Source organism: Mycena indigotica, assembly GCF_014461135.1.
Source record: "Mycena indigotica strain 171206Taipei chromosome Unknown Mind.scaff0001, whole genome shotgun sequence".
Classification (NCBI taxonomy): Eukaryota; Fungi; Basidiomycota; class Agaricomycetes; order Agaricales; family Mycenaceae; genus Mycena; species Mycena indigotica.
The window spans coordinates 2,888,286-2,913,957 of NW_023503000.1; the positions used below are offsets into that span (position 1 = coordinate 2,888,286).

At 48.0% G+C, this 25,672-nt stretch overlaps 2 protein-coding genes across 2 annotated transcripts; both read right to left on the bottom strand.

Moving 5' to 3' along the window:
- Positions 1–15,919: 15,919 nt before the first annotated feature.
- MIND_00087600 (uncharacterized protein) lies at positions 15,920–16,902 on the bottom strand (the record flags this gene model as incomplete). The annotated part of the gene is made up of 8 exons (XM_037357832.1): positions 15,920–15,998; positions 16,057–16,186; positions 16,241–16,299; positions 16,350–16,426; positions 16,482–16,535; positions 16,590–16,652; positions 16,707–16,739; positions 16,786–16,902. The coding sequence occupies 8 exons, from the start codon at positions 16,900–16,902 to the stop codon at positions 15,920–15,922; spliced, it is 612 nt and encodes a 203-aa protein (XP_037225742.1).
- A 669-nt stretch (positions 16,903–17,571) lies between these two features.
- Positions 17,572–20,226, bottom strand: MIND_00087700 (Cytochrome P450; the record flags this gene model as incomplete). The annotated part of the gene is made up of 6 exons (XM_037357833.1): positions 19,332–20,226; positions 19,156–19,284; positions 18,946–19,105; positions 18,503–18,602; positions 18,166–18,454; positions 17,572–18,114 (listed from the first exon to the last, which is right to left on the bottom strand). Exons 1-6 carry the CDS (start codon positions 19,398–19,400, stop codon positions 17,572–17,574), a joined length of 1,290 nt encoding a protein of 429 aa, XP_037225743.1. The 5' UTR covers positions 19,401–20,226.
- Between the last annotated feature and the right edge of the window lie 5,446 nt (positions 20,227–25,672).

The window sequence follows — 25,672 nt, forward strand, 5'->3', positions numbered from 1 at the left end:
CGACGGGCTACCTTTGTCCTCATTTGTAATTGGCTCCAACCTCATTTCATTGGCTATCACAGATTTGGATTTTGTTTATGACGATTCGATCACCGCCTTCGCAACCCACTTGCTAGACTCTCTTCGTCACACACTCCGTCTCGAAACTCTCCTGATTGATATCCAGGAGTCATCCCTTTCTGGGTTCATTCCCCATCCCCCAGTTGTTCTTCCCTGCCTCCACACATTATCATTTCGTTGCACCCTGCCATCTCCGCATCTTTGTGGCATACTGATCTCGGCGATTCACCTCCCGAAACTGCATACCCTTTCGTTGGGTTTGGCCAGCATAGCCAACTCTCTCAACTTCATCTCAACCAATGAAAGTCACCTCTCCGCCGTCACTGTTCTACGTCTAGTCGGGCATATCTCTGCTTACATCGATTTCATCGGTGGGCGAGCAAAGCTTTTGTCTTCGTTGACAGGGGGCAAGCTCCAACATTTAGATTTCGTTGCTACTAGGGGGTTAACGACTTTCGATGCTGAACACAACATCTTGATTCGGACGCAGTTTCTTGAAATCCTTGCGCATGCACTTACCCTTTCGACTGTTCGTCTGGTGATTATACAACCATTATTTTCGCCCTTGCATCAATATATGATTCAGTCTTTGTTGGAGCCCGTTTCAATGCAGGGCGGGGCGAAACATATTTTCGAAGAGCATGCTTTGTGTCATCCTCTGGGTGGTGGACATTCAACCTGTGGTCGCCTGTGGTCCTGGGACTATGAAGGACTTCAGCAGGCACCCAGAGCGAGTCATTCTAAAATCGGCCTTGATCCAATTCTTTTCAACTGTATTTAGTTATCTTTCCAACAACACGATTCATTTCTGTTCGCTTGTGTTTTTTACCCATGCGCGGGGTTTCAAACACTTTTCTTCTACTTCCTTGGTTGCAACTCCATCTCAACCAGTCTAGTTCCACACTGCGATAATTTATCCTTCCCCGGTACTGGGTTATTTCTATGGCGTAGCACTGATCGAACTCGCTCGCCAGGGTTCCAGGAGATCATTCCGTGCCCTCAAATAATGCAGGTTGCGCTTCTTCCGGCGGGAACCTCGGCGCACGAGTTATGTCAGTCAAATCCGAATTTTTGCGCGCCTTGTACAACTCAAGGACAAGGCGCCGGCCGCATCCACCAGTAACAAATGACCCTTTGTATTGTATTTGATAGGATATAGTAGCGACATTCTTGCTTATTGAGGCTTCCAACGGCTTCATTACAATAAAGACTCTGAGACGTGGAAGCAAAGACGAAGTAGGCAACTGCGCGGCTGCTTTATGAGACTGAGTCATTATTAAGAGTTGTGAAGTTTTATCATGTCCGCTGTCACCCGAAAAAGGAAGACGGTGATCGCCGGCGATCGGCCACGGAGGTCCGGGGATCACAATAGTGACACTCATGCGCCAAATTCACAAGTCATTATAGATTCTCCTAAGACAAGTTTGTTTTATAGATCTAGCTGAGTTTTGTGACCCGGTGACCGTGACATCACTCTTCTCTTTCTCAAGCTCTTTTCATGAACTCGAAATTATCAGAACTAGGATTGGATTCCATCTCTAATCATATCGAACGCACCCAAGATCTCCATGCAAGCCTTGCCGACTCGGGGTTTTGCGTCGAATCGCAATTCTCCCGAGATAGGAATAGAACCAGAAGATCTCGCCCAGGGGCCGCGCGGAGGATTCCAGTCAGGGTGTCTGTCTATTACGGTTTTTGAAGCCTCAGGTTCGCAAATTCAGGGTCCACAAAGAAATCACTCCAACTGGGATAAATACTCGTGTCGTGGAACAAACTCTCGCTTGAGCGGCATCGTGCGGCTGTGCAACACATTTATCAGGCGGGCCGCAAACTTTCATTCTCTCACAACTCCATACAACACGCTCATTGCTTGGGCTATCAATACCAATGTCGGCTCCTGCGTTTCTGGTCCCACAACTTCCGCCGTTGGATTCGACCTACGGCGCATGGCTTGTGTCCCTCTTCGTCGAGACCATTCTCTACGGGATGGGCGTCCTGCAAACATGGATCTACTTTGCTAGTGTTGGTTGGCCACAAGATTCGTTGTCTATCAGACTCATGGTAAGGCGGCCACCTCTGATTAAGCATCAGCTTATCGACGCTATAGGTCTGCATCGTTGTGTATGCTCATGCTCCAGGCTCCATTACTCAGCATTCACCAGATGATAGTGTTCTCGAAACTCTTCAAGTCACCTTTTTCTTTCGGTCAAGCTATCTCCGATTTGTTCAAAACTTTGGTGTTCTGACCGCTGAGATTGACTGGTGCGCACAACATGCACTTCTGTGTCGCATCACTCAGTAGTAGATGAAGGGTGGATTCCGCTCAACTTCTTTCATCGGTGAGTAATGGCCTTCCCAAATTGATCTTAATATTGATTCCATGTAGTACCTTGGCGCTTTCGCTGTCCGGCTCTTCTTCGCAAGCCGGGTTTACAAGTGTTCATACTCCTCTCCCTTCCTTGACGCTCGGAGTTCTGACTGGTAACCAGTGACCCAAAAATCGCCGAGTCCGTTTGCCAAGATCGGAATGTATGGGATCGTATGTCGTGTCCTTGTAATCTCTGGACAAATATTAACTGCATAAAATTACAGTTCGTTTTCGCATTTCTGTCTGTTGGTAATGTGCACTTGTATCTATTGAAGATAACATTGACCATGCCAACAGTCGCTGGAAGCGCTCAAACTGCATGGACCAGCATCATCGGATCCTTCCTCAAGTTGAATGACACCAAGGCCAGTCTCATTCACCGCTCGCCCTTTGTGCCTCGCTTAGATTGTTAATATACTAGGCTGTCACCACCGTCCAAGCTGCCACTTCGCTAACCTGCGATTTGCTTATCACGCTCTTCCTCTGCATATTCCTGACCAGACAGAAGGGTGACATCAAGAAGTGAGTGACTACCTTTTGCGTTGGTCTTCAACTATTGGGGGCCCAATCTTGACCTCAGCGCCGGCGCACGATCGCTCAACTTGACCATAGGACGAATATTATGATGGAAAGGCTTATCTACGAGGCGATTAATCGTGGCACCTTGACTGTGTTGGCATCTGGAATCAATCTTATCCTGGTAGGCCGCCCCCATTTTCTGATTCTGTTGAGTCGCCACACTCAACTTTCTTCTCAGTTTCTCGCACTTCCTGATACGTTCTGGTTCTTTCTTGGTCTTGCACCCAGTTCCAAATGTCAGTTTTCCTCTCAAAAATTTGGACATTTTGTGCTCATAACTCACCAGTGTACATGAACAGTCTACTTGCAACGTGGGTTCATCTACCTGATTTGTTATATTTCAATGTTGCAACAACTACATAACAGGCTCAACAACCGACAACGCATCCGGGATCAAGTCGCTTCTCGTCTCGACAAGGGTTGGAACCCGATTCCAATGGGTTCCATGGGGCATACTATTGGTGGACGATCAATGAGACCCCCTCAAGTTCAAGGCACATGGCAACGACACAAAGAGCAATTTCGACGGCGATATCTCGATTGTGGGTATCTCTTTTCTCCAAATTACTCGGTCTCAGTACATCCTCCAGATCGACGGAATGAGAAACAAAAGTATCGAAGTCATCTGTGAAAATGAGGCGATGGGTGTCCAGGTCGTGGTCCAGCGGCAAGCCCCGGTTTGAATTCCCAAACTAACCATGCTTTCCCGAGCTTGTTTTTTGTCAGTGCGCGCATTCATTGGTACTTTCTTTACTATTCCTATATAGCTTCCACAGTTGCTCATCCTTGTTGAATGTTGTTTATGTTTCAAGTGCTATTTCCGAACAAGCATCTTTTAAAAAGGTTGTGATATCGCAGAAAAACTGCCAAGTGCCAACCGTGACGTTGCCATCACGTATATTCCTTTTTCGGTCAGTCTAACGACAATCATTTCGCCCCTTAGTCCTTCGCGCTTGCACATTCTCTGTCAAAGAACTACGTGCCCATAAGGGTACTATATGCCCAGCCAAACAGGACCAACAACATGCAGCAAACGTACAAAGCGTAACCGAAGCTGGAGAGGGTTACTGCCATCCATGGAAGTTGACAATCCAGTGGTAAACGATGTGAGCGTTTTTCTTTTGGCCATAACGACAAGTATTAACTTCATTTCAGGCTCCTATGGACGAACCTCCTCCCCGTGAACCATCACCACCAGCACCACCTGAAATCAGTCGCTCTGGTTGCGTTTAGAGAAGCGCCAAAAGTCTACAACTTCCAGCCCGTTATGTCGATGAAGCCCCAGCTCCTCCTCCAGCTGCTGAGATTCGTTTCCCGATGGAATTTGAACCAGAGCCACAACCGTCTTCGAAGTGGTACAAGACGGAGCCGAACATTCATGGAGTCTACAAGGTCTACCCCAACCAGCCTACACATGACCCCGACTCTCGTGCAACTCTCGACAGCCTCTGCCAATCTTCCAACCTCGAAAACAATACTGCAGCACCAGCAATCCATCCTGTGGCTTACCAAACGAACCACATCTCGAGACGGTAATCGCAGCTTTCATGGTCTGGTCCGCGCGACACATCTGGCCAAGTTTGGAAACGCGTCGCTTTGGCCACTTTGGGTCTCTTTCGGCAACCACTCAAAGTACCTACAAGCAAAACCAACTGTGAGAGCGGGATATCATGTAGCATATCCGTCGGTAACTTCCAATCTACTATCTTAACCATGAGCTCAACGCTATTTTCTAGGTTCTCAGTGGCGAATGAAAGAGGAGGAGGAAGAGTTGGCTCGAGAGCGCGACAGGAAACACCGTCTTTTGCCCAAAGCTGAAGATGACCCGCTTGCGCCTGTCCCGCCACGAGCTCATCACCAAATTAGCGAGTCAGAACTTACTGGACCATCGGCCAGTTCAAGTGACTGCCTGACGACCCTGCCTACAAGGTGATTCTCTTCTGAATTTGAGCACGTTCACTCGCTCACCAGCTGTAGGATTTTGTTCCCAAGCTCAAAACCCACCTTCGACATCGATTGCTCGGAAATCATGACCTCCAGGATGGTTCATTCAATCATACACCGCTTCAGAGCTGCAAGACGTTATAATTGTCAAGGATTATGCTCGCTTGCATGTTAACTATACGAGGTACGACATGAGTCGTGACCAAGACACCCATTAACCCCCGCACGCATTTTGACATCATGGTGCTTTTCCGCAACGAATCCCATCCGTACAAAAGTGTAGGGCTCTATCCCCTTTTCCACGTTTGGGTCTATCTTCGAGGAGAAGCGCCTCAGCGGAAGGAGGTTCTTTGGATTCGTCGGTATGTTAGGGTAGCCTAGAAATGAGACTCATCAGTCCCGTGATATGCACCATCAATAGCCCGTTCCAGACTCCGAACCCTCGGCCCGATAGTCATTCCGATTCATTACTGCAAGTATTTTTCTCTGCCGACGCCCCAATTGCTTCTGGCCGAGGTTCCCGAGCGACTGCGGCAGTTCGGCTTGAGCCTTGAGCCTTGAACCTATGCCATTAAAGCTGTCTATAGGAGCACTGTACAACCGGATGGCTACATAATGCTGAATACAGTTTATGCATGATCTCAGAAAGGGCAAGACCATATTATTAAGAGCTGGTTAACAATGACAACTTAACATGGTCCTTCAATGGCCTTCATCTTATGTGGCAGGCACCCAGAGAACAAACCAGGGTTCTGTTTGCTCCGCCGCGCGTCGGCCTGTTTTCATTCCGGATTAGGAACGAGGCGAGTTCGGCTCGCCTCGGCCAGGAGTCGACTCGAACTCGCGGACACACTAATCTTTTCCGAGCTCGGTGGCAAGAATCACCCGTGCCTTACGAAGAGGCTCATCGGGGGTCTCTGCTTGCATAGGGTCAGGGTTGACAAACTGCCTGCATAGACCAGAGGATTGAGTTCCTGTTCGACAAGGAAGCTGACGTTGGAAGAAGAGAGGAAATTTTGAACGATTTCGGGAGCCGCAATTCCAAAACCCTGTCGCGCAATGAGCAACCGATACCAGAAAATAGTAGTAGGTAGGAAAAGCATACATCACGAGTAAGTTTTGAGATGACGCTCTTCTTGGCAACTTCATAAGCGGAAATTCGACTGGGCATCTTGTGTTTCGGGACATCTGCCTGTTCTTCTTCGTTGTCGTCGTGGAAGCGGAATGGGATGTCGTCGTCTCTTTTGTCCTTGTACTTCATCAGAAGCCACTCCTATGTATCTGCCACCACCTCGGCGCTTTCCATGCAAGGCAAGATGTCTTGTTCATAGTAGGTGTCTGTTACTTTGAGCCGGGCGTAAGCCTCCTCCATTGCTCGACGACGATCACGGAGAGAACAATACTTTTGGCCAAGAGCATAGATGGGCCAGAGCTCCTTCAAATCCAAAAGCTCCCTGGGAGAAGAAGCAGAACTAAGTAGGAGGAGGTGGTCGCGCCTGTGATGCCAAATGAAGGGTACTTCAACAGACTCGATGAACAGTTGTCGCAAAGTATACGTCACAGCTTCAACGAGTTGCAGGCTGAAAGGGTTGAATTCGCCATTGGGAGTAAAATAGTCCAAGGCTTTCTTCTTGGGGATGCGCGGAGTCACCCAGATGGCAGCATCGTCAAGTTCGTCGGAAGAGAGATGGAGTGTCGGTGCTATGACTGGAGTTTTGGAAAGCGTAGAAGACGCGAGTTGGAGCATCCTTCACGCGAATAAGATCGTCATCTTCTGTTAGGAAGAGAATCTGTATTGCCGAGGGTTCGAAGACCTGAACGAAAGTTAATGGATAATTGTGGGGAACGCAAGTTTTGCGCACATCCGTAAACTTGGCTTCAGCTTTGCCGTATTCGCCTTCGTTACCGTCGTCATCCTCCATAGCATAGTCGTAGTCTGAGAGATCGTATATCTCTTGCCATGAACTATATCCATAAGGAAATGTACAGGAACCTGTGTAAGTGGAATGAACAAACCTTGCATCTATGCTTGTGAGTTCTGGACTAGCACGAACCATCTTTCTCATAAGCTCGTCTGAATCTGGGGCCTCTGCAGCACAGTCTCCAATTGAGGTGGCCTTTCCAATACCAGCCTTTGCCGCAGAGCGGGTCCAACGAGCGAGTTAAGTTGCAGGGCTTGTTTTTTTTTCTGCGCCGGTCGCGTTCCTGGTCATTCAAGTTCGATGCGTCTGCCAGCCTGAATGCCAGTGGGTCGTCTGAATATTCAATGAAGTCGCCGGTATCTTGCCCAGGGTCCTCTTTGTCTGGGCTCGTCGTGATCGAGGTCGTGGTATGTAGGAAGGACACAGTTAGTGTGACTCCGAGTCGGCGGATGATCCGCCGAGTTCGCCGAGTCCTCATCATCATCATGTCATCATGATCTACGGCTGCGGGCCGAGGCGGAGACACACCACACTGTGACGTTGCAGCCTGAGCTCACTTGAGTCGTTACTTCCGTTACCTCTGGCAACTACTATGCCCGCGAAGCGAAAAACACTCGCAAATCGAAATCGAAGAGGGGGAACTGAGTCAAGACAATGATCAGCGCGACTTGCCGATTATTATGGCCCCGAAACGAAAGCGAATCGAGTGCGAAGGAGGTCAAGAAGACCATAAGTGCGCGATTCCAACAACGGCACCAACCCAAGAATACAACCAAGTGGGCATTCAAGTTGAAAATGATGACCAGGGCTTATTATGATTATCAACAGTCCGTGCCCCTCGAACTTACTGAACTTGGTCAAGACAGCCACAGCCGCCCACTGGCATCGCCGCTAAAGTATGTCCATGACCTGTTCCCTCATTGAGAAGCTCAGGGGCTTCTTCCAGCGACAACGATGAGGGAGCTATCACCAACCATGACTCGGATGAGGAGGAACTTGAAGAAAAAGGTCAACAACAGTTGGCAAAGCCGTTAGAAATGAGAGACCGCGCTCGTATGACCATCCCTGCCCATGCCCGGGTCCCACGAGTTCCTCCCGGCTGGACGAACGACTGGATGAAAGTTGAGGAAGATGACAACAGCGATGGAGAGAATAGTGGGGAAGAGAGTGAAGACGACGAGAGCAGTGGCGAGGATGGAAACAACGAGAGTAGTGGCGAGGAGGATAAAGATGACGAAACTTGAATGAAATGCACGATTCTTTGCCCCTTCGCAACATGATGAGCTTGTATCTCATGTACACCTACTATGACCAACTTGAAAGACTCAGATGCTTCATCGCATACAGTGGACTGAAAAATATAAATGGCATTGGCGCGAACAAAGAACGAAACATGCAGAATTGTGGCGACGACGACGACAGTGAATTGTTCAGATCAAACATCATCTGCAAAACGGGAGTCGAGGAGCTGAAGTTTCTGTTGCGAAATTTTGGAGGAGCGTATTCTCCTAGAAAGATGCATAAGATACCGGTCAATTCATGGCGAAGACACTACTTTACCCGTCAATTTCGGACAAGCCTTGAGTGGAGCTTCCCGGGGCCTGTCAACGATACCGGCGGAACTCGATGCAGAAAGTTGTCGTCATCTAACCATATCCGGCACATTTCCCTGTGGTCTTCCAGGATGTATGCTTGTGTGAATGGTTGTTTCGTCTCAGGATGGAGGGGTATTGGGTCCACATCTGGATTGAATGCCGCCTTTTCTTGATCCATGTAAGCAGTCAATGTGGTGGGGTTGATCGCATTAAAGGGCAGGGCGGGAGCATAAGTTCTGTGCATGATATGTGTAGCTTCATCCTCAAACAAGGCCAAAAGGCTTGCTTTGTAGTAAGATCTGATGGGGGGGATTAGTATTGGAATCTAAGCATAAAGAGCAGGACAAACCAGTCCCTGGAGCGTGAATTTTACTCACTCCCAAACAGCTAGTAATAAAACCCTCCAAGGTTGTACCCATGGTCGGGTTGTGGGTGGTGAAGTTGACTCTGGGGGGCATTAGAAGGAACGAGAAGGAAAATGGAAGGACAAACGCACGAGAGCAGTTCAGTGGACAACGTGTTGAGCTGAGAACGGCGCTTTACGGCTGCCTATGATTGCCTCTGAATCTGCAAGCCTTTCTCCGTGTCCATCCCCAAATCTGCAAGAAAACCTTAGAATTCGCCAATCACCCACCAGATTGAGATTTGACTCAGCCCCAAGCACGAAGTGGGCGGGAGATGAGTATGGTAGGCGAGATCGATTTGGTTCGTTTTCAATTTTGTTTTCACCAATTGATTGGGTTTGTGTTCAAAACCTCAGAGCGGCCACTTATTTAATATTATTTCTCTCAAGTCTTATATGTTAGGAAGTACTGCATATAGGTTGAGGTGCAAGGTAAATACATGCTAAGTGAGCCACATATCTGGGCCTATGGTGCACTGCATCTAGGCACTACCAAAAAACTGACAACTGTTATGGGGCTAGAGTTTTTTTCTAAATATTTAGATATCTAGCCAAAAGAGAGCTTTTAGGATGTACAAGAGAGCAATTAAGAAAATATTGAAGATTGAGGGAGAAATAGAATTTTGAGCTCTAAGTCTGGTCACTGCTTATGTATTATATATATATATATTTAAAAAAAGATTGGGAAAATTAGAAAAAATCAGAAAAAATTCAGGATCATATTTCATACCTGTGTGGGCTGCAAGACTAGTGTTCATCACAGGCCACCCACAGGTAAATCCCTGTCAGGAGAACCCCCCACTTTGGCCTCCTTCGGACTGTCCGAGGGCATCTGAGGTGCATCCTCCTACCGCCCCCCTCGGATACTCCAACCTACCCCGACCCTTGTCCTTGGCCTCTTTCACCCGCATAATCACCAATCCCTCAAGACCCTCCCAAAGATCACCTTGGGACAAAGCCTGCGACGTTGGCAGTTACGGACCACCAGTATAGTTGGCACCCTAGCAGGCGGACTCTTAGAGTTTCTTCTCTTTGGATCCTCCCCTGCTAGGTTGGTCCCTCCGTGTATCTCCGTAGCTTTTATTTACTCTTTGGATCCTCCTCTGCTAGGCTTTTGTTGGAGTCTCCAGGGTTGCCCTTACAGCAGGCTCATGTTGCATGTCAGTGGAGACGCATGTCCTGTTATGGACATGTGTCTGCAGTCTGCACCTGCATCTGACGCGATGATCTCTGTCAATCCCCTTGATGACCCAGTGGCGCTGCAGGTCTTTACTTACTATTGCAGTAGACTCGGATATGGTGTAGAAGAGGTCAAAATTGATATGCATCTACTTACTCCAAACTGTTACTAGATATACATTGTACAAAAGCAATCCCACAGCTTCCTGACTATATATATAGCACCTGTCACGGATAAGACCCGGCCCGTCCTCTCCGGCCCTGATGTCGGGCCATTGCGGGCCTGTAGCACGCAGCACATGATGACGGGGAACATGCGCCCCAGTAGGAGGAACGCACACGTGGGAAGCACGTGACCGAGAACAAATGCGTCGAGCCTTTGCCGAGCCCAACTCGACACCAGGGGACTGGGGAGGAGTGCTAGGAGGTTAGGAGTAGCGCCTGGCCCGCAAGGGATGTACGATCGTCCCCTCTGCGGCCAGGAACGGGAGCGAGGAGGAGGAGGGGAGGCCAGGGTGTCCGATCACCCCCTTTGCGGGCCCGCATATATAAGGCGCGATAGTGTGCCCTGTACCCTATTGCTTAGATTGTCTAAAGAACTACCTTACTCCGTGCAAGGAGACGTTATCGACTCATCGGGCCCAACACGACCCGATTTGAACAAGACCCGATTTGAACCTTCGACCACCGACCAAGGCAAGGGGACCACGAGGGCAAGGGACTGAGTTCACGGGCCCTTTCGGTTTCGATCTACCCCGCCCGCCTTACTTGTGGGCCTGACTATCCGTCTGTTCTGTTCCAGGAGAGGTCCTTGCACGGCCCGACCCGCAGTCTGACAGCACCTATAATTCTATTGTACAACTCAATACTATATATGTGTGCTCTGATTCTGTAGCACAAACACTTGACTTGGAAACAGTCCCTGCTGCCTCAGGATTCAGCAGACTGCTGAACCCTGTGAGTCACCTGCACATATGTAGCCAGCAACTATACATATAGCGCACAGTGGACACTAAGATTGGTGGTGCAGCAATGAAGTGGCTGGTGAACTAGGATGTGTTGTGGAACATTTGTGGGCTGGAGAGGCAAGGGGGGCTTGGACTCGGAGGCCAGCACTCGCGTCCATGGACTCAGAAGGTCAAGCATCATGCACAGTGGGCTGGGGATGTGGTATGGCGCCAGACAGGGCGGGGCTTCCTTTGGGCAGCTGACACAATGTCAGTATCACGTTGGTGTATATTTCCAACCCTATCTGATGGAAATTGATGGGCCATCAGGCCCAGACGCCAACTTGAAAAATGATTGGCTGCAATGTTAAGATCTCTGCCTATGTCGCACCAGAAACAATGTTGCCAGGTGGGTGCTAAAGCTTGCTCCTGGTGTTAAAGCACACTTTGACTTCATGCGCAGCCTTAAGGAGTCTGGGAAGTTTACTGACTACTATCAACAGGGCTATTAACAGGGCTGAGATTCTTACAGACCCTGCGAGACTACTGCTATGGCCCCCCACAACTACTGGAACAATATTTATTGTCCCCAACAGCTAGACTATGAGTGGCAACACCAGTTTTTTTTTCAAGAGGACCACCCCGGACATCGTGGACAGCAAGAACCACTCCTTTGCCTCATATGCAGCAGGTAGCACAGATATCCAAGTCTGGAGCACCCCTCCAATGTCAATGGAGACCAGAGGGACTGTCCCTTTGTTGCAGAGCTCCGAGAAGGCTGACTCTGGACAGTGTCCACCCCATATGGCTTCAGTGAGCCCCGACACATTTGCATTGGGTTCAACCTTTCCCGCAGCCACCAGTGCGAGTACAGACACAAGGGGACACTTGACATCTGCTCTTGTTGTGGTAGTTCTGAACATGGTTGCTGGGACTACTAAGGGACCTAGGCTTTCACCCACACATTCATTACCCGAGCTTATCACCATTCTTCTGCCCCAACTTATCTGGTGATGAGTGCGGTGCACTCCCTGTTAGTTGGGCAGATATTTTCAAGACCCTTCTCACTGCTTTTCTTGTCTTCAGTGTCCACCTGGTAGTTTATCCCATCAATGCAAGTTTGCCCAACTAGGTGCAGGCCTTGTTTTATACTGACCTATTTCATTCAATTAGGCAGGTCACGGTCACATCGGATTTTTTGGCCAAAATATTTTGGCAGGTTACAGGTCACAGCCAAATCTTTTGGTCCCAAACTGTCCTAATCGGGAAGATTTTCAAATTTTCAGTGCCTGCGGCGAGCCAAACTTCCTAATCGGGTAATAGGTCACACGAGATTTGGCCTAAGGCCAAATTGGACATTTCGGCCAAACGGTCAAGGGTCACAGGCCCCTGAATTGATCGAAATGGGTCAGTACTATGATGGTGGCTATATTTGGCATCCTTTGGTGTTTGGTCTAGTTCTTTAGTGCTCTCTTTGATGTGTACCACTCCTTGTGCTGGAGCTACCCCCAATATTCATGACCACCCCTGTCAATATCTCTTTCAGGTTTGCCTGTATCTGTGTCACAGGGTCTCTGAGAGCTACAGATGGCTATGTTCTGACAGCCTTATTGCTAGCTATATAGGCATTACAGAGCAGTAAGCTGATAGGCAAGTTGCTGCATGGTATGGGGCCAGCCTGCAGACTTTGCCTTGAAGCTTCCAGCAAACATTTGCGATGCTTATAAGTAACTGGTGTAGCTACTCCCATTGCTGCTGCAACTTGTAGGGCTGTTCTTGTCAGACTGCAGGTCAGGCGGTGCAAGGACTTCTCCTACTATAACGCGTGCCTGGAACAGAACAGACAAATTGTTGGGCTCACAAGTACAGCGAGCTGTCAACGTCGGGCTCGGGCCGTATCGGGGCGTCGGGGGGTCCAACTTCGAGAGGGTCTGAGGAGCACAAAAGATGGGTGTTCGCCCGGAGAATAGACAATATTAGCCTAGCGACTACATCTTGTAAGTACGGTTTTTATACACCATGGTATTAGGGATGGATCGGATGGGCGCCAGGTCCCAGGGCGGATCGGATGGGCGCTGCGTAGGGCCGCAGGGGTGAAGGGAAGGGGCTGGAAGAATGAGGGAGCGTCGAGGAGTATGGCGGTATGCGGGCCCATGCAGCCTCGTGGCCCGGCGGCCCAACCCGAACCGTGACATGAGCAGGATAGATCAATACCAAAAGGGCCCTTTAACTCAGTCCCTTATCACTGTTGGTGGTCTAAGGTTCGAATAGGGTTGTATTGGGCCCCGATGAGTTGTTGGCACCTTCTTGCATGGAGAAAGGTAGTTCTTTAGACAATCTAAGCAATAGAGTACATGGTACGCTATCAGGCATTATATATGCGGGCCTGCAAAGGGGTGATTGGACACCCTGGCCTCTCCTGCTCCTCCTCACTCCTGTTTCTGGTGGCAGAGGGGATGATATTACATCCCTTGCAGGCCAGGCGCTACTCCTAACCTCCTAGCACTCCTCCCCAGTCCCCTGGTGTTGAGTTGGGCTTGGCAAAGGCTCGATACGTCTTTCTAGGTCACGTGCTTCCCATGTGTGCGTTCCTCCTACTGGGGTGCATGTTCCCTGTCATCATGTGCTGCCTGTTATGGGCCTGCGGTGGCCTAACACCAGTGCCGGAGAGGATGGGCCGGGTCTTATCCATGACAGTTCTCAACTGTATATGAGACAAGATTCTTGGTCATGTGCTTCCTATATGCCAGTAGTTATTCCATCCCTTCTGAGGTGCATATTCCTGTCATTTTGTGCTACATGTGAGGACCTGCTGGTGTTGAGAATGGAAGTGAGGAAGGGGTGCAGAGGAGCAGAGGGGATAGAAGAAGAGTATATTAGAGAGATTGTGCACAGCCATCTGATGGCTAAACCTATTTTTTCCTAACACTTCCAGGGGACCTCTAGACCTGATATTGGAGGTGGGTGTAGGGAATATGAATATAACTCTACCTGCAAAATTCTAGCCAGAACCATTCACATAATACTGAAAAATTGTGGTGGAAAGTTGTTAAAGATCCGTTGCCAAGAGCCTACCAGCGATCACGCGGGACGCTGTAGAAGGGGTACAACTGGTGGAGAATCCGTTCTCCACCAGGCCTTTATATACTGTCTATACATACATATCATATGACATAACCGCCATGTGCGCTCGCTCGTCACATGCGCATCTCCATGCGCTAACAAAAGTAGCCATCATAGTCATTGGATAGCTATGCACAATCTCTCTATTTTTGTAGGGAGTTTACAGACAGTTTATATACCAGGTAATATTTATCTAGAATGTTCTACAAGGTGGAAGAATAATGAGTAAGTGGAATATGAGGGAAACTCTGAGAAGGTCCAGAGCGGCCAGGCTGAATAAGTGCTGGCCAGCAATGCCATTCCCAACAGCTGGTTCTGCCACAAGAAGCCAGACCATTTGGGTAGAAGCGGCAACAATGTTAATAGCAACAACGTTAATAGCAACAGCCAGAGCAAAGACTGAGACTCTAACCAAACACAAGTAAATAATACAGAGCAGACATGGCCCACTGTTACATGCATGCAAAATGTGTGTACCAGCTATATATAGTGGAAGCGCATATGACCAGCATCTGGTCATAGTGGTCTTTTGGCCCAGTTGGATTCATTGTTAGCGCTTCTGCACAGATTTCAGACCCACCCAACTTATATACTGATTACTTATAATACTTATAGGAAAATAGTTGTATCCAAGTTCATACTGTTGCGCTGAGCACCATTGCTGGAATGTAAGGGCAACCCCGGAGGCCTGAGATCAAGGTCCTAGCAGGGGAGGATCCAAAGCATGAATATTGGTAAGTGAATACAAATGAAGCTGACCTAGCAGGGGAGGATCCAAAGAGAAGAAACTCTAAGGGTCCACTTGCTATGTAGCTGACTATATACTGCTTATTTGTCCGTAGCTGCCACTGTCGGAAACAGAAGGGTTTCAAAACTGTTTTGAAACAAGCCCATTTGAAACTGTTTTGAAATGAGTGGCCCGGGTTAGGTAATCCTCTCAGCCCGCAAGCCGCCGCTGGTCATCAGTGAAAAATGTTCTTTGGTCAGGAGAGGGTGGGTGTCAAAGCCACATCCAAGGGGCTGAGCCATGTAATTGGCCTGGATCCGCAGTCTCTGGGCTGGCCAAGCCGGGCTATGCATTGCTGTAGCCATGACATGCATTGGGCATCCAGGCCTGTTTTAAAACCACTGTCAACCCCAGCGGAATTCAAAACTCCTGTTTCAAAATTGTTTTGAAATGGCTTTCAAAGTGGCTTCAACTCACAGCACCCTAAGTAGCATCCAAGAGAATAGGCTGAGTCTGAGTTGTATCTATGACAGAGATTTGGCCCTTGACTGAATTGTACATTTCTGCCACATTTTTCACAGGTTACAAGCTACAATACTATAGTAAGTTAGGAAAGTCCAAGGAATCAGAGATAGAGTTCCTTTTAGATTATTCTGATAATAGAGATGGTGCACACTGCAGAGCCCTAGGCATTTCTTATATCATATACATACCAATAGTCTGCATGATTCAATATAATAATATGTAATACATGCCTGCATGTATAATTCTATTTCTATAAAACATAGTTCAAAAATTGACTAACCCATACTTATATGCTGCCAGTAAGTACTAGTAGCCTATATTACTGGCAAATTTGTAGTGTTCTTTCCCTTTCAAACAGAATATACCCCAGAATTCAATGGTGCTCTCTTTCTGCTTGAACAACAGGAGAACATGGCCCGTAATAATTCCTAAGCCAACATTATTTTCCAAAAACTCACTAACAGGAAGATATAAATACCATCTGTGTTCCAAACATCAGGGCTACTGAGAGGGGGGGCTAGAATATTATTGTTAATAATATGATTAGTCAGAAAACAGGTAATATACTCAGTGCCAGGAGAACAACAGTCACTGATGTTGAGACATTCATCACAACATCAACCATGCTATCACCAATATACTCAGTATGTTCTCTGAACCAGATGCTAGCAAATTTAAACTTACATAATACCAAAGCCGCCAGAGACTGTATATAGAACAGTGCGCAAAAACAGATGAAATGGAAAGTCTGATCCCTTGACCTTGAGTGCTTCGATAGCTGCTCGTTGGCGAACCAAGTGAATAATAGTGAAAACTAGTATAAATTTATCACACTAGCACAATTCAAACCAGATTGTAATAAACTTACCTTCCATGATCAGCATTGAACTTAGAAACAGAATCACAAGTGTTCCAGTCAAGAGAGTTCTGTGCATTTATGGTTTAAGTATTGGGCTAACCTGGGGGGATTGACATACGGGATCTTACTGCCCATAATGTGGCAATAGACACCACTTGGGTCACGTTTGAGTTGTGAGATATCAGATAGTCCAATCTGTATGCATTGCTTAGTAAAGGAAGTTCACAACAATTAAACTCAATATTTATACCGTGAGTGAAACCCAGAATACAATCCCATGGACAATTGGAATACCCCAAGCAACCTTGTACAGATAAATAATATCAATAAAACATAAGGCATATAGTCTGATGCGCACCCAATAGATGAATGTATCACTCATGCGAGTGGAAAAAAGAGCCGAGGATAATCGAAGATGGAGCTGCACACAGATATCTAAGTAACATCTTGAATTTCCCTATTAGTATACACTCACCTCAATCACAAAAAAAGAGCGGCAGCTGCCAACCTACAACGAGTTCATGATGAGAAGCAGTCCTCGATAGTCAACACACGTGGGAGGGGCGGCATAAATCAACGCGGCAGAATATGCACAGTAATACAAGGGCGGTTCCGGTCCAGTTTGCTGACCAATCAGCAGCAAAAATGACACGGAAAATGTGGCACTGCATAGCTGGAGCAGGTACCACGTTTTGACCCTTTGAATTCCAGAGAACCAGGCCACAAGGATGCTAACAATGAGGATGACGAGGGCTAATATGGCGAAGAAGTTGAAAAGAAGAATGGGAGTAAGTGACGGGCCAGCCTGATCTACTATGCTCTTCATCAGAAATAATTCACAAGCAGTGATTATATGCATAGCTCACTGCGTTCGATGAGTTGAGGGACTGGGTACATGATGAAAGAGAGATGGCGAGGAAGAGGAGAAAGAGAAAGAAAGTACCTGCATCAAGGTTGCAGGCGATGGCGAATAAATAACTGGATGAGTAGGATCGATGATCGGAGATGGTGGGATTATGTACGACTCTGCGACAATACAGCGAAAGGACGGCGATCTCGAGTCCCTTGATTCCTGGAGATCTCACAGGAAGTGTCGGCGCTTGCGATAAAAGATCAAAAAATTCATCACATCCGGGCCTGTGAACGAAGGAAAGCTAGCATTTTGATCGAGCAATGTTACAGCCACAACCAATTAGCGACCAACAGCAGCCCCACGCTTCCGAAATAGCACTTGAGCCCTCTTGGCTGGCGTTGACACTGGCCCGAGCCACGAATCGCTCAGTCGCATCCCATCTGCCAAACGCATATCGTATCGAAGGATCAGAAACGCCAACAGGCATTTAATTTGTAGGGAAGCAAAAAAATCGACCAGGGCTATTCGATTCTCCATAAGTTTCCAGCACCCACAAATGTTGCAGGACGTACCAAATATGACGCCCACCACCAAACGTTAAATACGAGGACGAAGTTCCGGTCAGTCTCTGCATCCACAGCGGATTGGTAGCATCCATGCCAACGTCTAGGTCGACGCCGACTGAGCCCTCCGTCTTGGAGAATCTCAGCCCATCGAATTTCGTGGCATGGTCGTAGATGGTCTCGTCTTCGTGAACAGCGGTAATGGCTGTGGCGATGAAATTGTTGGGCTGTACGATGGTTCCATCAGAGAATTCGAACGGTGTCAAAGTAAGTCTGGGCATCCACATAGCGCTGTGCACGTTCAGTCGAAGGGATTCTTTGATGAAGCTATCTAGGTTGACGATCGAGCCAGCGCCTCTTTGGACCACGCAAGGGGTTTTTGGATCGAGGTAAGTCTCAAGTTCGGAACGGAGGATGAGTACGTATTCGGGTTGGGCGACAAGATGATAAAGTGCGTGAATATAGGCCTATCAGATTGAGTTACTATAATTTCAGGTGAAAAACATCACAACACTGACCCTGGATGTGGTGTGCAAGGCAACGAAATTCACATTGAGCATTCGCATAGCAAGGGACTCCGGCGCATGCTCTGTCCGTCCTTCCCAAGGTTGGTCCATAAGCCAAGTCAGCATGTCATTGGGGTTCTCGTCGTTGTCAGTTTGTGTGGGAACCATAACAGTTGGAACACTTACTAGATGTGCATTGCCCGTCTCTCGATTCCGCTGACGCTCGGTGATATCTGCTGCGAGAAGGTGGGTCATACGCCTATGATGCCCAAACACTAGTTGAAATAACCATCCGACAGCACTATTCCAGGTGATGAATGTCTTTTGGCATATTCAGGAAAAAACATACGGTCGAAGTAAGCCAGGTACAACCATACGAATAATAGCACCTCCAGTGATTATATCGTCGGAAAACCCATTCAAGAGCTTGCGGTATTTTGAATTGCGGCCTACATCCGAAAATAAATGAATTAATGGTTATAAATAACACCAGGGGCAAGCTAGCGGCAGAGAGCATATGGCAGTTTGCTGGCGATTTGCAAGGCAATTTTTTTTTACTTTGTTAAAAACAAAGGAACCTTTGTCTTTGCCCAACTGCCGCTAGGTCTGCCATTAGCCAACTGACACTAGCATTGCCCCTGGTGTAAAGGGGGGACCCACACAACTTAGGACCGACGAAAACTCGATTACTAACTCGGGTAATGATGGCAGGGAAGATCGTTGTTGGACGAAGTGACGACCAACGATCTATGGAGTTTGTGTTTGAGCGAGGGAAGCTTCTGGTCTGGGTACCTTCCGAAAGATTCAACTCCTCATTGAAAGCCAAGAGCATTTCGTCCAAGATGTCTGGCAGTTTGTTGGCCAAATTGAGATTCAAAGCGGTCTTGATGGCTGGGATATGGTAGGTCTCTGAGCAGAACAGTGGGCCGACAGTGTGATGCGTTTGCAGCAGCTAGAGCAGCAGATACATAGATTGAAAGGAAGGAAAACCCATTTGCGCACCTCCTCCGTAGCTGCCTCCATTGAGAGAATCGACTCGGGCGCATTGAGCTGATCCTTCACGTGCTCTTTCGTCGTCGTCAAGACCACCCATTCGCCGAAAAGAGGAAAGGTAAAGAGTTGGCCATAATACTAAGAACATCTTCAGATGGAAGGAGTCTATAGCTTGGATTGCGTACCCGCTTTGCAGCGACTTGAATAGCTGCTTTTGTTCGAATAACATTAGAGATAGACGTGATATAGGACATCCACAAGTTCCCAAATCCACGCGACGGCAATTCGGCCTATAAGTTCGCTTTGTTCGACGAAAGGGATGTGTTTTGGAGCCGAATTTACCTGCTTGCGTTTGCCCTTCTCCCAAAGCCTCACTACCACAAGTATCAGGAGTGAAAGCAGCTCATATAGCTGTATCTTTGCAAAAGATGAGGGCTGAGCTGCAAGGCTGTAATGCAAAAGATGAGGGCAAGTGCCCAAAGAAAAACTTATAAGCAATAAAATAATTACTTATAAGCCCTCTGGCGGGTTTTGATTGATGGGATCAGTGCATTTAGATAATATTACCTAATGTGGAACGATTTTTGATTGCCATCACTAGATCTAATGACCAGGTGATGCCACATCAGTCTTACTTAATCTCTGAATTTATTTTCTTATTTCTGCCACATAAGTCCAAAGTATTACCCTACGAGTATTCGGCCTGAAGAAAAGGTGATTTATATGACTATATCAATTTTTAGCTTAGTCATATCTTTCAATTCCATTGAGAAATTCAATAATTAAACCCTGTTTCACATCTTTTGCATTAGAGTCTTGCAGCTCAGCCCACATCTTTTGCAAAGAATGAGCTATATAGGGTGGTGAAAGAGATGCCGCCAATATCGAAGCCATTGTGGTCAGTCTGGATCACAGAGGCAGCGAGAGAGAGCGAGAGTTAAAATAGGATAACACATCACGCACCTGCGACACGATGCCGTCGCGAGTCTTCCCTGTGGGCTGTGTGGAAAGGTTTTGCACTTCTCATTGGTGCAACGGAAATAAGTCTATCCACGAACCACGGGGATGATGGTCAGAACGAGGAAGCGCAGATAATGATAAGTTATTGAAGTTATGTTGGCATGTTGAACAGCCGCTGCCCCACTACACTTTCCGATCCGATTCGGGACCAGTAATTAGTATTACTGGTTGTCATCTAGAGCCGTGATGCTGTTTCCTTATGGGGAGCTTGCGGAAATCACTCGGCTTTCGGGTTTTCTCGGCGATGCCTCAAAAACCTCCCACACTCGACGCCGTGTGGGAGATTTTTGCGGGTATTATCAGGCTCAAACTGAAGGTTATGTTCCAACGCAAGACGCTTTACATGTCGTCGCAAAATTATCCCACGCAAAATATCCGTCAACTCCTGCGACAAGGAGACTTAGAGTTCCCACTGGCAGATTTGGAGCACGGTGCAGTTCAGATTGTAATGAAGAGGATAGATGATGATAAAGACGACCACTTGGCCTCGAGCCCGCTCGTAACATTCCCCTGCGGCGATTTCGAATCGGAAAGTTGACCAAGCAGCTACAAGCGATTCAAAGTCCGGTCAACCATAAATTGTGCATGGAGCCACCGATCAAACAAGGTCCCATCTTCGGGATCCTCCATTGTACAAGGTTCTTGAAGCGCATTGCACAAAAACGAGTCAATATTGACTTGAAAGAAAAATGGTACTTCTTTATAATCGGCTGAATTGTTTCTTGGGGCTTGAATGTGATTATGATCTAGTCGTATTTCTGTATGAGTTTGTGCTCGCTGAGGGGTACAAGATCTTGCCTTGAACTGGACATCGAAGGGCAGCTGGGGCGTCCCAACCAAACTTTCCACCATATTCCGAGCGCGAAGCAAAGGATCATGCCGATGGAGTTCCAATTCCTCTTGCGTAAACATATCAGAGCAGCTATCAGGATGACCATGACCGTGTAGCCATCGGACAAATCGAAGTCGGAAGAGTTTTGCCATGGTCATGGCGATGCAGTCATTAGTGTCTCCGTGAAACTCAAACTGCAAGGAGGAGAGCAGCGGCTCTAACGACTTGATGCTCCTCTCGTAGATCGTGGCCACAAAACAAGCTGCTTGGGAGAGATGGCCTGAAAGGCTCTGGACAATATTCAACGTGATCGAGAAAGAAAGGAGGATAGGATTGCATGAAACGCACCTTGATAGGGTCCAATTCTTGACTCATAGCCCCCTTGATGACACCACGGAAACCTTGACAATAAGCTTCGATCTCATTGTGGTGCTCATGAGTGAACCCAAGTAAAACATGGAATAAGAGGGTCAAGCCAAACTGGCCATGTTCTTCGACCGTGCGGGAATGCGTCAAAAATTCCAGCTGACGTCAGACTTGAGCTTCATGTTGGTTGATGACAGATAACTTACAGTGGGATATATTTCCGAGAACAGAACTCCAACCGGATGACAAGCGACACTTTTATGATCTATTGCATCTTGGTATCCAAAGGAAAACCATGGCGAAAGTCTGCCGCCCATCTCAGGGTCCAGATGCTGGATGAAGTCCAGCGATAGGCATAAACCAGCCTTGCCATAGAAAACGAAGATGAGAAAAAAGGGGCTGATTGGTAGAGGTGCAATCCCATGTCGATGAATGATCGAAAGAACCGTAAAACGGCCGGCTGCCCAGAAAGTAGCTTGACGTTTGGGGGAGGGATGCGCATCTGGCCATAGAACCGGAACCTTGTATTGACCGCGCATGCCCCAGAAGCCGTTGTCTTCGAGGATTGCTTCTAATCCAGCTGAATACAACTCCAGAAGCGGTCCTCCACCGCGAGCACGTTCATGAAACGGTGCTGAGGGGTTTCCCCTAAATCAGGATGAGATTTGGTCTGGCACCGTATAAAAGAAACACTCTACAAAAGAATATCGTGATCCTTTTCCATTAGCCAACTAATGGAATCAGTTTTGAGACAGGAGACCCCTGGAAGAGGAGTAAAGACTTCTTCGGCTGGAAGATAGTGTGAATGGTGCTTCAAAAGGCGGATCAAAGTAATGGCGGTGGATTTGGCATGGTGCCCAGCCAGAACAGTGCCGACTGCGCGATCGTTGGCCGTTGAAGGCAGCGAATTCTCCTCTATCCATTGGGCAACGATAGCATGGCTTGTCTCAAAACAGAGGGGAGTCCAGACACTGCATTTTGTCTCTTTGGAGTTGGAGGAAGTATTGACTGGCGAAGAGAGAGCCTTGAAGACTGGAGGATTTTGGGGGAAAACGCTGGCTACTCTCCAGTGAGCCTTGTGTGAAGAGATTAAAGAGATGTACATACTGCTTGCGTATTGGGATACAGACGGACTGGTGTTGAATGCGGCGTTGTGATGGTATTATCGGACCCATTTGGACTCTGGACACGACATCAAGTAATGCTTGAAGCAGCCAAGGGAAAGCGTACATTGCGGCTATATTCGTCCGTGTTGAGGGCGAAAGTAGATGTCATCGAAGACGAACGCCAGGGCACCGTTGACGAAGAGGCAGTACTTTGAGGCTGCCAGGACAAAAGAGGTGCAGGATTTCGGGTTTGAGAAATGGTTGGGGTGTAATCAGTTTCCTGTATTTATTGCATATAACTTATGTGACCAGCCAGAGACAAATGACTTACACTTCGTGATTCGTGTCTTGGAGGGGTCCTCAACTCCTCAAACTGCCCCCGCGACGCCCGAACGTCGGGGGAGGTGCCTGATATTGGAGTCAGATGCATCTATGGATAGGTCTCAACCGTCTTTCCACCATGACTTGAGGACAAGAGACTGACCTGAGTTGTTGAAACCTGGCAGTGTAGTTCCTGACAAGACGGTCCCACGAGTTTGCTAGGGATCCAAGGTGTCGCGGAAAGGACTTTCCATGCAAAAGACCGGCATGCATGAGCATTCCCATTAATGCTAGCATCGACAACAGGCCCAAGAAGATTTTTCCAGAGAGGAGCTGTCAGAAGCATGAATGAGATGATACACAATGCCATGAAGACGAGAGACTACCAATGAACAGCATATGCGTATCTTGGTCGGTAGGATGACGGACCGATTTGGACAATTTTTGCAGCACCACTGAGTTGAAGTCGCATAACGCGATTTGATAGTTGAACAATTGGGTCTTAGCGTTGGAGCGAGTATGAAGGAACGTCCACGGAAGCTCGACAAAAGAGGAAACGTCCGCCGAGTCGAAACGGATAGCATAACGACTTAATTCAGAGGCTATCGATTCGTGCAACGAAGCCCATATTTCCTGTTTGGTGGGTGGCGTCCATGAAACAACTAGGTGGTGCTTTTCGAGTCGTTCGAGGGCCAGAAACAAAGCCTGATTATCGTTGGGCAAAGAAAATGATTTGAGGGAGTTGTTTGGGCCAGACTGTATTCGGAATGAGCCAAGAGGACTCCGCCCTGAATCATGCGCGTTGTACAGACCAGAGTCAAGGGAAGAATGAAGATCTTGAAACTGATTGGAGAGTTCGAGCTCGAGTTGGCTTTCAGGGTTGCTCGGCCCTTCTTGCCAGTTGGGGTCGCGGATTTTTCTGGCAGTGCGTGCTTCACCATACTCCGTTGCCTCCGCATTCGAGGGCCGTCGTAGTCTGGCTGTGGAGTTTTGTAGGTTCCGATAAGATTTGACGGAGAGGCAATCTTCAGACGATCTTGATACTGGCCAAGAGTAAAGGAGCTTGGCCCTGCATTGTTGTTGAAGAGTCCTTGAGGTGCACTAGATATTACCGTGAGCCCAAACGAAGCGCACAGATAACAACACACAGAAAGGAAGCGGGTTGTGTTGTGTTGTGCTGCCAATATGTATGACCGCAATAGAAGCAGCATATCGCACTGCCTGGAGCAATCTATAGTCGTAATGGTCAATGACTTGTGCTGAGAATTGACGCAGTTACAGACAGGGTTATCTGCAGTGGGTTCTGAAAACTGACCCATTGAGCAGTCGCAAAGGGAACATCTGTCTCGAGCGGGTAGAGTCATGGAAAAGAGGCAAACGACGGAATTTGATTCCTGACTTCCGCATTGGAAGTTTCCATTGGAATTAAACTAGTCCACGTTTCGTTCGTCACCTTGTCCCCTCCAGCGATTGTCGTTAAATGAAAACTATGTCGTGGGCGAGCAATAAGCCCGCTGAAAGCCGATGAGCAGGGAAACCCACTGTTCAACGGCGGAAGGTTGATGGCGGCGTGGATTCGGAGTTGTTCGGAGTCAGCATAAAACGCGTGCTGCTCCACGTGATTTCTGGTTTGCCGAAATGACCCTACTGACAGCGGTTGTTGTGGCAGTTGGACTTGGATTGGACTAGCCAAGAGCGAACCCACGTTTGGTTCGTCACGGTTGAAGTCTATGCTGGCCCGTTTGTAAAATAATTAATCAGCGATATATTTGGCGATACGCGCGAAAGTTTGAGTGCGCGAGCGAAAGTTTTTAGTGCGCGAGCCAGAGACGGCGTTGATGGCAACTTAGGGTCACATATCATATCATCGCATCGCGTGACATCCTGATCACGTCTTCTGGGAAAGTCTCCAGCGGTTGTCGTTGGACGAACCAAGAACGAACCCACATTTGGTTCGTCACGGTTTGCGCAGTAAGTCCTCGTCCTCCAGCCCCGACACCCAAGTCTCCCACAAGTAGTAAGAGGTGTTATTGAGAACTGCCGTTGCTAATTCTGGCCTAGACGTTCTCGCAACATCTCAGTCTACTGCTACATCGTCTACTGATATCTTGGCCAGCATCTCGCAATCGACGAACGGCGGGTTTCCCTGTTCACCCCCACCAAGGCCAATACTTCGTGCGTGCTTAATCCTCCACTTTTAAATATCTAATGCGCGCTCTCAAATCCAGGGGGCCTCACGTTGAACAAACATTCAATGTGTTTTCTGTACTAATGAATTAATGGAGTCCATATCGACCGACAATACTCTCGCTTTTAACATCCAATTCTTCACACCACGGGTCTCTTTGCTCAAGTCCAGAGTACGACCCTCCAGCGGTTGTCGTTGGACTAGCCAAGAGCGAACCCACCTTTGGTTCGTCACGGTTGGGCAGCAAGTCTTCGTCCTCCAACCCTGACGCCCAATTCTCCCACAAGAGTTGTCCTTGAGAATATCCGTTGTGGCTAATTCCGGCCTAGAATTTCATGCAAGCTCGCAACGCCTCAGTTTACCGCCACGTTGGCTGCTACAGACGCTCTAAATGCTGCTTCAAATCTTTTGCGCGCCGTCCAGCGCGTTTCCCTGTTCGTCTCCACCAAGGACAATTCGTGCGTGTTTTATCCCTACACTTTGAAAAATCTAATGCGCGCTCTCAAATCCAGTGGGCCTCGCATTGCGTGGGTCACAATATGCTCTAAACTAATGGAGTCCATAACGGCTGCTCTCGCTTTCAATTCCCAAGCTCTTAGTCTGCTGCTATCTCAGCTACCAGCACTCCCAATGTGGCGAGCAGCGGGCTTCCCTGCTCACCTCCACGAAGTCGGGGTTGTGTTGCTGCCCAAT